Raw genomic sequence first — 12,804 nt, 5'->3', positions numbered from 1 at the left:
TGAGCGCGTGCCGTGGTGAGGACCGCGCAGGCTCTAGAGCGAAACTGAGTAGTGTACTCATGGAACAGAGTGAATGAACTGTTGAGAATTGTAATAATTTGTCTTCTATGAATAATTTATTGTTTAAAAAAGATAGACTTCATACAACAGTATATGCCTCATACACCTTCATACAGCCTCTTCTCCCTACCTGTAGTAGGGATATTTTCAAGGTCAAATGAAGTGCAGTTCTGTACTAACCTGGGTAGAGTTTTCCAGATGAAAATGTTTAGTGGTTTATATGTATGGTTTTTTAATGGCTGTGTTTTTTAGTACTACTTAGTAAGCTTTATATACAAATTGTATGTATGATTCTATTTTGATTTCTCAATAGGTCTGGGACAAAAGTGAAAATGGGGATTGGCATTGCACTGCCAGCTGGAAGGTTTGTGTTTATAAAAATTACACCGTTACAACCATAATTTCTCCTTTGTTTTTGAAGAAACATACTTAGTTTTTACTGACTTGTAGAGTAGAAATGCTTTTGGTTTGTTGTAGATCCTGTATTTCTTATGGTAAAATACTTTTTCTCTGCTTTTATAAAACATCTCTAATGCCTTTCACTTAAAGCAGAGGCTAGCATGCAGTCTTACAGTATTAGTTATGCTGGCAGACTTTGTTATCAGTAAACATAGCAGTAACTGTGTTTAGGGAGTTGGAAAACAGTACCTTCATTTTTAATTGAGTATTTCCTTCTTCCATATTGTAAGACTTAAAAAAAAAAAAAAAAAAAAAAAAAAAAGGAAAAGATTTGGCCATTTAAAGTTCCAACATATTGAGGAAGAGATTTGGCTATTAAAGGTTACAACATCTGACCTCCCCCCCCCCCCCAACCTTTCTGAGGACTGTGTCATATAGAGACTCTGCTTCATCAGGATAATTAGTGCATTCAGCTTCTGAATTCTCCTTAAACTTGTATTAAATAGGACCACAATACAGTAATCCCTGTAAATGGAAATGCAAGTGAAGCTTTTGAATTCCCCTCCTCTAAAAAAAGAAGCATTAGGTTGACTAGGTATGAAAGAGGAGTTTCATATGAAAAAGAAGATAAGTAATGCTCTGCATATGCTTTGGAAAAGTACAGCCAAGCTAGAAATGAGCATGGTAATGGCTGAAAATTGAAAACAAAGCTGTACTTTTTGTGTCAAGGCAGAATCTTAGCTTGGAACTTAAGGAGTAATAAATAATGCCTTGAAATACGCTTGTAGTAATTACCTTTTAACCATTAACTAATAGCAACAAAACTTTGCAGAGCTTATAGGAATAAACAAATGCAACAGTTGCTGTGTAACTTTGAGCTTTATAAAAGAACACAAGTTTCAAAGGAATAATCTTTCTACTTCCTAGAATTAATTTCTGCTTCTGAAGAAAGTCATGAGGATGTATGATTGCTTGGACTAATACAATAAGTATGTTTCTCTATAGTGTTTTGGTGTTCTTTTGCAGACACATAGTGGATCTGTGTGGCGTGTGACCTGGGCCCATCCTGAATTTGGGCAGGTCCTGGCTTCCTGCTCTTTTGACAGAACAGCAGCTGTATGGGAAGAAATAGTGGGAGAGTCAAATGATAAACTCCGAGGCCAGAGTCACTGGGTGAGGCTTTAATATATTAATTACAGTTTCTATATGTTCTTATATAAACAGATTTACTGTGCCTCATTGATTTGTTTGCTTATCATAATGGGGTGAAGCTTTAAACTGTTTAAATTCCAGAATTAAACAGAAGACTGAACATGAAAATTGTTCTAAATACCAAGTTACTGGACATTTCTGGTTTTGCAACGTATTTTCTATTCCTGAAACAGAGAAAGCACCCTGTTTTCTTCTGTTAATATAAAGTATTCCTGATTTTGTCCATGTTTTGTTAATTCATGGCAATATTCCAATATAGAGTAAGTATTTTTAAAGCATTTGGGGAAAACAGCTAAATGGCAACATTCAGGCCAGTTAATGTCACTACTATTGGTGTTTCTTAATAAGATGTTCCCTGGCAAACAACTTGCAGACATGAATTCCCATCTACAGTAGAATTAAAGTTGTGGGGTTTTCCTTCTGTGACAGGAGCTCATTTGAAACTGTCTCATGCTGTTCTTTCTCAACTTTCAAACAGTAGATCAGGTTTTGGGGGAAAATAGTTTGCGCAGAAGTGGATTTTCTGGGTAGCTTTTCATCAAGGGAATTTTAGATCTAAACAGATTGTTTTGCAGCTATTCCTCACGTGTAATCTTACATAACTCAGTATAGTATTCTCGCCTCTGATGTTTAATTTTGGTTTAGGTTGCTAAAATATCTGCAGTTTTCTACTATCTACTCAAGTTTTCTAACATTAAAATACATAATTGTGAAGAGTTGGGTTGTCAGGACCTTTGGCACCCAGTGGGGTATGAAAGCTGACTTCCGTGTGCAGGAGGCGGTTGTGATGCATAGTTTTCAGCTCAAACTCATACTTTCTTGTCAGGAGAGGAGACAACTTGAAAAACAAATGTTTACAATTTTTTCCTCTTTCATCCTAGCTAATCTTCCTATCAAATGTCTACTGTATTCACCCATTCACTTATCAGAAATACTTGTTCTGTTGGAAAATGCTTCATGGTAAACTTTAGCAGTACTGAAAGTAGAAAGCGGCGTTGCTAGGCATCGCAGTTAATATCGTCACTAGTATGAATGGACAGTTTCAAACTGCCTGTGGCCAATACTCTTGTATTTTATGGTTACGTTACGTGTTTTTTTTTTTCTGAAGAGCATAATCTAAACTCTTTTTGGTATGAGAACTTTGATACCACTGTGAGTATATCTCTTGATGCTTGAAACTGCGTCAGTGCAATGATCCGTCATTTCTCCAATTCATTGGTGTATAAAGTTTTTTTTTTTTTTAGTTCTTGATGGAACAGGTAAGTGATCCTATGAAATGGTTCTCAAACTTTCATTAGCCTTCCTTAGCGAATAAATTTTTGATGGAAACTTCTAGCATTTCCTTGAAGAATTTCTGCCTTTCTTTGCAGGTAAAGAGGACCACTCTAGTAGACAGCAGGACATCTGTTACAGACGTGAAGTTTGCTCCCAAGCATATGGGTCTTATGTTAGCAACCTGTTCAGCAGATGGAGTTGTAAGGATTTATGAAGCTCCAGATGTGATGAATCTCAGTCAGTGGTCACTGCAGCATGAAATCTCATGTAAGCTGAGCTGCAGTTGTATTTCTTGGAATCCTTCAAGGTATGTTATTAAAAAAGTAGGTTTTGCTTTATGACTGTTTAAGCAGAAGATCCAAAGAGTTAGTTCTGAAATTCTGTAGAATAAATCCTAAAACATGCATGGAGAAGATTGAGTGTACATTACTCACATCTGAAAGAAAGCTGCTAACATTTCTTTTAATAAAGCAACTCTGGCAGAGCCAGAGAAGTGTTAGAAAAAGTCCTCCTGTGCTCTATAAGGAAATATTCCCAGCTTAATTATTTGTAGCAAGTAATGAGCTAAAGAGCCACGAAGTGCTCTTTATTTATCCCACAAAACTTAACTGGGATTTCCATAAGAGAAAGTATTTATAAAGGGAAATTCCTGTCTCTTTCTTCTTTCCTTAAGAAAGGTGTTGCAATAGGTAATAATTTTGACAACTCTAACAAGGACACGCACCCTTGCCAGTGCAACAGAGTACTAGGAACCACAAGAGTCTTGCTAGCACAAATACAAAGCCTAAGAGTTGTTCTTTTAGTTGTATTCTCAGGGGCTCAATGATATACTTGACCTTCTTGAACAGGAAGGAATCAGAGAGGAATTTGGTTGGGTAGTCCCCACGCAGAAGAACACATACAAGCAGAGGTTCTCCTTCACTTCCCAGCTCACATCCTCCCCCAGCAATAACAGGAAGGGAAAAACCATTCAGGGCTGAATTGCTTTGGATTCTGTTTGTCCAGAAGCACTTAATGGCTTTCCCCGCAGAAGGAGTGGTCTGTGTCCTGCTGATCCAGTTATTCTTCTATTCATTAGTTGTAGTCTGTGCTGGAGGTTTAGAGTACAGGCTTTCTCTTTAATGCATGAGATGGCGTTAAAAGTTGATTTAAAAACTAGAACTCATCTACATTTAGCTTTTGTAATCTATCTTCCAAAACCTGATTGAAATCCCACTAAATCGATCATTAAAAGTACTGCAAAGAATGCAGACTCTGCCATGAAACTTGTGGCAAATACTTGACTGCAGATGCATATATAAAATCAATCCTACTCTCTGGGAGCATCATCTTGAATAGCCAAATAATGTTCCCTAATGATTTCTCCTTAGTGGGTGTATAAAGTGGGCATTCAAAACAACAGAATGGAGATTGTACCGGTAACTCTGAATAGCACTTACTTATGTTTCCTTGTGATTCCCCCCCTGCCTTGTGAGTTTTTTTTCTGCTATTGTTTTGTTTTCTTTATAGATAATGTGTCTGAAATTTAAAAAATGGCTTGGTGTACTTTCTGTGAAATCATTTGTAAATATAACTATTTGTTTTCACCTTTTAGCTCTCGAGCACATTCTCCAATGATAGCTGTAGGAAGTGATGACAACAGTCCAAATATATTGGCTAAGGTTCAAATTTATGAATATAACGAAAATACCAGGTATGCTAAATGACAATACATAACATTTGTGGAATCTTAAAGTAGTTTTTAATATATGGCCTTTTATTTTATTCCTGTCATTAGATGTGGAGTGTAGTAGTAAATAATAATACCTTAATTCTGTCTTGGAGCCATTGGATGGGAAAGGAGAGGGAGACCTTAGAATGATAATAGATGTTAACAGACATTTATGTTGATAATTTTGTTCTGTCTCAATGCAGAAATGCCAGTGTTCTTACCAGCATTTTAAAGGGAGAATTGTTGTTTCTGCTTCTACTAATTTATATGCTTGATTTTGCACAAGGAATTAATAGGACAAAGTTGAAATTTGAATTGTGTTGCACTAGGCACTGTTGTTCAAGGCGACCCTAAAATGCTTTTAAAAGCATGTTTATAATGACAGAAAGTCCTGTGAATTACTAGCGTTCTGTGAAAGTTCAGTTTGTACAGCTAAGAATTCAGAACCAGAAAAGGCCAGGAAGTGTATGCAGAACCACTTTCAATTAAATGATGACAGGGAACTTGTATTTCATTCAGGGTGATTGGTGTGGGAAAGGAGCCAAGGTGTTTTGTGGATTTATGCCTGGCTTCAGACAATGTTCTCTGTTCATTAACAATACAGAAAAGTTCTTGTAACTTACCTGGTGGTAAGTAAGAAAATGGAATACGTTTATCATACAGCGAAGGAAGCAGGTAGCGGTCTGCTTACAAGCACAGAAAATTTAGTAAGTTACTGAGATACAAATTCCCTTTAGATTTGTGAATGGAAGAATCTTTTTATGTCCCTCTTCCAACTCTAGACAAAAATGTTCTTTGTACTGGAATCCTTGCTTTGTTGTATGATTTAGCATACTGTTGTTAGTAGTTACTGTATCTGATGTATTCAATTTCTGAAGAAATCAGCTTGTAATTATTACTTACAATTAAATTTATGTTAAGACAGTATTTTTATTTTTGCAAGTCTCATAATGCATACTAACCCCTTTTCCCCTGTTCCACTATGTCTGGTTTATATCATTTGCATCACTGTCAATTTTGATGGCACTAAAGGTTAATTTCTTATGCTGTACAGGAAATACGCAAAAGCAGAAGCTCTGATGACAGTCACAGATGCAGTACATGATATTGCATTTGCCCCAAATCTGGGAAGATCCTTCCACATCTTAGCTGTAGCAACCAAAGATGTACGAATTTTCACACTAAAACCTCTAAGGTGAGCTTAAAAGGAAGGTACTTCAGTATGATGTGGTGCATGCTATATAGTCTTATTTAAATAGTATCTGCGAAGCAAAAGTAGTACCTTAATGTATGCAGGATTGTTTTTTAGCAGCCTGATTTTTAAGATGACAAGGTTGTGAGCAAGTCTATAACTTTGTCTGAATATCTCTTAATACTCCTAATCTAGTAACAATAGTTAGATAAGCTCCTTGAAAGATGTAGTCCTCTCTTTTTGTCATCGTGTTCAAGCCCAGACCTTTGAACAGTTATGTGCAGAACTGTTGCTTTTCTCTTACACAGGAAAGAATTGACTTCATCTGGAGGATTAACAAAATTTGAAATTCATATTGTGGCACAGTTTGATAATCACAACTCCCAGGTGTGGCGAGTGAGCTGGAATATTACAGGCACAGTGCTTGCCTCCTCTGGTGATGATGGCTGCGTTAGGCTCTGGAAGGGTAAGGTCACCCACCTGGAACACATTAGCTTTGTAGTATGCTGAATATACTTGGGAATTTTACTAAAAAAATAATTTTGGAGTAAAAGTTCATTTTAGATTTGTGAATGATAGATTTTTATATTTCTGTTTACATAACTTTCTGTGCTGGAACATCTGCATGATTTAGGCTGCTGTGAATAGTTGTTACTGTATCCTCAAATTGTTTCACCAGACTAGAGCTATGTAAAGTTGTACTTTTTAAAATTAACACGTATTGCATTACTCTCTTTGCCTGCTGCCAAAACCAGAAAAACTACATTCAGTCACAATGTTGAGGCAAACTGGCTTTTTTCTGTTTAAATTTCCAAAAGCAACAACAAAAAAACCAGTGGCAGTTTCTTCATCCATTCTCATTTGTTTCTCAGTATTTTAATAAAGGAAACTTATTCTTGCTACTGAACAAAACTGAGTTTTAAATCATGGATAGGCAGAGAATGTCAGACAGCTGAAGGGCCAGATCCTCAGCTGTTTGGAATTTATATATTGGTATTTAAGTTCAATTCTAATTCACACCAGGTGTGTAGCTGTTGAAACATCATAGTTGTATCAAAAGCTGAGCTTCAGGAGAAAAACTAGCAGTTTTTATTTATCTATATTTGCAGCTAATTACATGGACAACTGGAAGTGTACTGGTATACTGAAAGGTAACGGGAGTCCAGTGAATGGTAGCTCTCAACAGGGAATTTTTAATGCCTCTCTAGGTTCAGCCAATACAAGTCTACAGAATTCACTAAATGGATCATCTGCCAGCAGGTAGGTTGATTGGTAGAGAGATTGAATTTCAGTAAATGCTCTCTTCTCTGAATCTTCTTAATTTCACTTAGCTTTCATGTTTGTTTTATAATGTTTTTTTGAAGTGCAATGTCATTTATTGCGTGAATATACTTCTACAAGCTATTCTAGTTTTGCTTTGTGATGGTGTCTGTTATGCCAGTGTTAAGAAGAAAATGAACAAAACCTAAGTTATACTGAATCATTCTGTATAAATGAGCAATGTAAACAACTATTTTCACTTTTAGTCCTTTCACATGATTAAAAGTAACTTTTCTGAAGTAGTTTCAAACAAGGAGAAACTTCATCATACTGCTGTGTAACTGCCCTTCTGTTTTAGATGCATGTTTAAAAGTGAAGCAAAAATACCAGCAACAAATTCTGTTTTTCACTGGGATAATGTAGCAGAAAGGAAGGAGGAAAAGATACTTCATAATGTATGGTTTCAACAATCATATACTAGTGTTAGTTTACTTGCATTTTTGCAGGTGTAATATCAACTGAATAAGTTTTGGGTTTTTTTAATCTTCCTCATATGGCATTCTTACTGCAGATTAATTTACTTTCTCTGATATGTTTTTATTCTGTAATAATTGCTGTTTAGTAGGTAATTTAACTGCCTCTTCTGAAAACCATTTTAATTTGTGTGCACCAAAATCCAGAAATACACTGAGCCCTGCATTTGTATGGTGGAGTGTGTACAATCAACTTTACAGGATGTGTCCTACGTAAGCACTAGATGTGGCCAAATTCCATAGCAGCAGCTTCCAAGTTTTGTGGCCGCCTTTATTTTTTAAAAATGCCTTGGGATAGCCTCCATTTGCATCCATGTACAGCTACTAATATGGCTTTTTTTCAGTTTAAAATGCTCATCTGTAAAGTACAGTGACAGTTTGCTTTTGGAGAGCAGCTTCGCTCCCCCCTTCAGCAGTCAATCCTGAATGGCAGTTCTGGCTTCCAGATGCCTAGCTGTGTTGAACAGAGAAGGGCTTTCACGTTTTCCTCACAAGATAAATGGGAGAGTGAGAGGTGGTAATGGGCCAAGTCTCCAGCAAGAAAGGAGGCCAAAATTATACTAGTCATCTGGTTCCAGGTGCTGCTTACAGTGTAGCAAAAAAATGCTGAAATGCAGTCCTGTCTTGGAAGTGCGATATCCAAACCTATTTAACTGTATTTGCTTGGGCCCCTGTAGGGAGATATAGGCCATTTTATACTTCTTTAGCATAAGGTGTGGTTTCACAGTCTCCTCAGCTAAGTCTGTGCTGCTGCCAGCAGGACTACCCTACCCTACCCTGTTGGTGGTTCTTCCCCTCTTCCTGAAGTTGGTAGTAAGCCATTGTGAAACTGAAACTTCTAGCGTTATTTTAGACTCCCTCCATTGCTCTGTATTTTGAAAGTTTTCTTTTTTTTTTTTTTTTAAAACAAATTATTCTCGGCTCCAATTTGGAATTAACGTTTTGTTACAGAATTAAGTCTGTGGCTGTGGAATTTCAAAATATATGGTGTCTTGTCCTAGGATTGAGCCTTATTGTAAAAAAAGATGCACTTAACTACATGTTTTCTTTTGTAATCACATTGGCTTGAATTGCATAAGCACAGTTGCTAACTTTTTTTAGTGTATTAACACTTAAAATAAAGATTTATGTACTGACATTTGACTAAATTGGTATGCTACATAGAATTTATTTTGTCTGTGATTGTAGGTGCTACGTTTCAGTGTCTATACACTTAGATAAAGCATAGGCAGATCTGGAAAACTTTGTTAAAGCACGACCACCAAACTGGATTTGTAATCAAAATAGATGATGTAGATTGTTGGAAAATAAGTCAGTAAGGCTATATTGTTATGTTGATGTAATTGTGTGTCTAGATTTATGATACAATTTCCATTCTCCATTTGTATTATGTCCTTTTTAACAGAAAGCAGAGCTGATACCAAGCTAACTGGAGTAACTTTGGTGTTTTGCTGCTTGTTGCATGCACACAGGAATGGAAAACGAACTCCTTTTTCCCCTCCCCAACGTCGTTTGACCTCTCCCAAGACACCAGCAGCCTGCTAACTACTAAATGCTATTCAAAAAGCCTTTTTAAAACACGTTGTGTACGTTTTTTGTACTAGCCCGCACAGTTTGACACTGTTGGAACTCCTGATAGAAAAATACTTGGAGAGGCTTCTTGTTTGGAAAAAAACCACAACCAACCAACAACCCAAACCCAAAAACTTCCATCAAAACATTTTTTTTAAAGCTTGTCAAATTAAAATACTAGTTCATGACTAAAAATGAGAATTTTTGTCCTTGATTGGGATGGGAGGAGGGAAGTGACCATTAAAATAATTTTCATTAAAATTGTTTGATAACTAATTTGTTTTGCATTTCATAGTGTTCAGCATTTGATTAAGATTCCTAAACATCACAAGTTTGTCACTGCTTTGTAATATATGAAACTGTTAGTTTTAAAGGAATCAGAAAACTGTGTTTTGACAATTGTACAGATGGTAGTTTTTAATAGTTTGGTATTGCTTCATTTATAACTTGGTATGACTTCAAATAAACATTTTGTAAGTACTGTCATACTTTCTTCATCCTAACTAAGAGAAGTACTTTTTCTGATATTTACTTGTACATTCCTATGGTAATAATTCCATGGAGTAACTAAAATTCTCTCAGCATAGTATCCTAAAAAACGCAAACACTTGAGCCATACAAAGATGGAAACCAAAATGCAGCTTGTTGTGAATTGTCCCATAATTTCATTAATCATATAGCTGTTCCTTTTTGTAAATCCATGGAACTGTAAACAAGACAGAAAACCTGTGTAGGTATCTAATATAGTTATACTAAAATGCACAAGTATTACGGGTAAGTTCTAACAAAACCAGCAGAAAAATGGCATGAAATGGCATAATTCTGAGTCTTGCATTCACCAGGAATCTTAAATTTACTCTGAGGATTTTGCAGAAATATGTAAATACATACAAAGATTGTATTTCATTGAAAGCAGTTACTCTCTGTAAATGTATATTATTAAATTTAAAGTATTGTAAAAACAATGATGTTTTTACGTCTATTCTAGAAGTGCTGTGAAGTTAATCTGAATTAGATGCATATGCAGAAAATGTACTTACATAATATTTAATGTATATCTTGTGTTGCAAATGAAGCGTTACTAAAAGCTCTGTTAACAAATCACAGAAATTCTGGGAGAATGAAAGCCTGTTAATAATAGCTGTGCTACAACATCCTTTTGATTTCCAAAGCAATCTGTTCTTCTGTAAAAATGTATACTAGGATTATTATTACGGTATTCTTTTCTGTGAATTCCAGTGGAAAAGACTGTATTATTTTCCTTTAAAGAACAGTTTCCAGATTTGTCTTGTTTTGAATTACAAGCCTTGATTTCTGCTATTACGTTCTATTGGTTTTGGCATGGATATACTAAAGCCTTTTTTTTTTTTTTTCCAGCATGTCTTTTCTCCCCTTTGGTTCTCCTTGTATTTACTACCTTTCTCTTTTTCTTGTTTTGTTTTGTTTTTTTGTTTTGTTTTGTTTTTTTGTTTTCGTGTTTTGTTCCTTTCTTAATTGTTTCAGGTATTTCTTTCCCCCTCTGGATTCCCCACGGGCTGGATCGAGATGGTCCAGTCATGCCCAGCTCCTTCCTCCTCCTCCTCTGATAGAGCACTCTTGCGATGCTGACACTGCCAACATCCAGTATCCTCACCCTCGCAGACGATGCGTATCTCGGCCTCTTAATCTATTACCTGAGAATGAAGGGGTTTAACATGTTACTTTAAATAAACTCTGAAGGGCCTTATTCTGGTGTTTGTGAATGCTTCCATTTCTGGCTGCCTTTGTATTTCTTCTCTCGTACAGAAGATTTTAAAAAGTTTGGGGACTTCATGCATGTTTTGCAAAACAAACTACAACATTTGGGACATGTTATTTATGTTTGTGTATCAAAGCAACATTTTAATCTGTACCCTTTGAACTATGGCATCACATACAAACAGTATTAGCCACGAGCTATTTACAGAGTAGCTGACTTCAATGTGCCTGTCCTATTTTTTCTTTTTTTTTTTTTCTTTTATTTTTGGAATCAGTTTAATGTGGTCTTGATTTTTTTTTTTCTTTTTGTATATTGCACTGACAAATGTGAAATATATTCTCAAAATTAAACATGCCTTCAAGAAGTTGTTGAGTAACTAAAGGATGATATTGGATCAACTTGTAAAAGAAACCACCCTTCCTGTGTATACTGCAGCAAAATAGTTTGGAGCTTTTGGTTACTTAAGAATTTTCCATCTTGCTGTATAAATATTTAAATTTTATAATTGTGGTTGACTAATAAACTTATTCTAAAAGGTCTGTATTAGTATGCTTTTTCTTGTAATAGGCTTGCTTTTTTTTTTTTTTTTTTTTTAAACAGGCTCCTGATTAAGGAGCTTTTTTGATTCAGGTGTCCATTCTCATAGCTTTGCTTTTGTGAAGTCGTGCTATTCTGGATGCACAGTTGCGTATTGCATTTTTCTGCCACAGGGTGTGCTCTGACTTTTCTCATGAGTGTGTTGAAGGTCTGCAGAGACTACTAGAGTTGTTGGATTTGAAATTATCTCATAATTCTTTTTCAGTGATTGAATAATTCACTGAGGACATTTTGAAGAAATAGTACTGACTTGAAAGCCTCCTTTTTTGAGGAGGTGTCAGCTCGGGAACATCATTGCTGGGGATCAGCATGCTGGCACTGACTCAGCTTTGGCTGGTGTGAGACAGGCGGGAGGATAAAACTGGACAGTGACTGCATGGTATTGCTAGGGAGTAGCATTGCTGTACAGGATGTAATTGCTGAGCGTGTTCAGCAGATCTTAGGGGGAGGAAGGACAAAAGTGGGCTCTGTGCAGCAGAAACCCGAAGTGTAATAGTGTATTTCAGTGTGCTTCAAAAGGGGCTTATGCTACTTCCTGGGCTAGACCACTAGTATGAGGTAATGGAGAGGGCAACCTGCATTCTTCCAAAAGGAGAGCAAGTTCCTCTGAGTTTTACTTGCATTCTGGAAACCTTATTTGTTCATATGCTATATTTTTGCTCAGATACACCACATTTGCTTCTTGATTTATCTCTGAGGAATCTAGTTTTAATTTACTAATAAAAACCATGAGAGGTAACAATGGTGTTATGGTCAGTGGAGGTAGGCTGCTGGTAATTTTCAGGCAGCAGGAACAGAACTGTTTAGTAAAAGCAGGTACTTAGAAATTTTTACCAAAAAGTTAACTTTTATGGAACTATACCATACTTCATACGGTAAACAACAGAAATGTTACATGATTTAAAAATAAGGTTTCAATGAGGGTAGGGAGTAACTATTCCTCTGTGGGAGAATGACTCATTCATTTTAAAAAAAAAAAAAAAAAAAAAAAGACCAAAACTATTATACTGGGATTCATTCCTAAAACAGAAGAAACTCTTTCTGGGTATGCAAGCAGCAGAATGTACTTTAGAAGGTTTAAGCTACTTGCAGAATTTCTGTCTTAACCCTTTAGAAGGGGATCAATACAGCAATTGATCCTTACTGTACTTCTAGTTGTACCAGGGAAAAGTCTCCTTCCTAAGCAGCCATCAAGAAAAGCAAGGTGGCAGCATCTAGATATGCTGCTGTTTCCCAATGCTTAAAAGTTTGTGCT

The 12,804-nt window shown here is 36.1% G+C and overlaps 1 protein-coding gene across 1 annotated transcript; it reads left to right on the top strand.

Annotated features, from left to right (window-relative positions):
• Positions 1 to 373: 373 nt before the first annotated feature.
• On the top strand, positions 374 to 11,490 carry SEH1L (SEH1-like (S. cerevisiae); the record flags this gene model as incomplete). Its single annotated transcript, XM_009584152.1, has 8 exons — positions 374 to 424; positions 1,486 to 1,632; positions 3,042 to 3,253; positions 4,541 to 4,639; positions 5,712 to 5,852; positions 6,158 to 6,315; positions 6,959 to 7,109; positions 10,718 to 11,490. Coding segments are annotated over 8 exons (1,149 nt in total), but the record flags the coding sequence as incomplete, so codon positions are not given.
• Positions 11,491 to 12,804: the final 1,314 nt, after the last annotated feature.

The sequence above is a fragment of the Fulmarus glacialis genome, unplaced genomic scaffold (assembly GCF_000690835.1).
Source record: "Fulmarus glacialis isolate BGI_N327 unplaced genomic scaffold, ASM69083v1 scaffold628, whole genome shotgun sequence".
Classification (NCBI taxonomy): Eukaryota; Metazoa; Chordata; class Aves; order Procellariiformes; family Procellariidae; genus Fulmarus; species Fulmarus glacialis.
The sequence above is the reverse complement of the archived record's forward strand: the minus strand, read 5'-3'. Positions and strand labels throughout refer to the sequence as shown.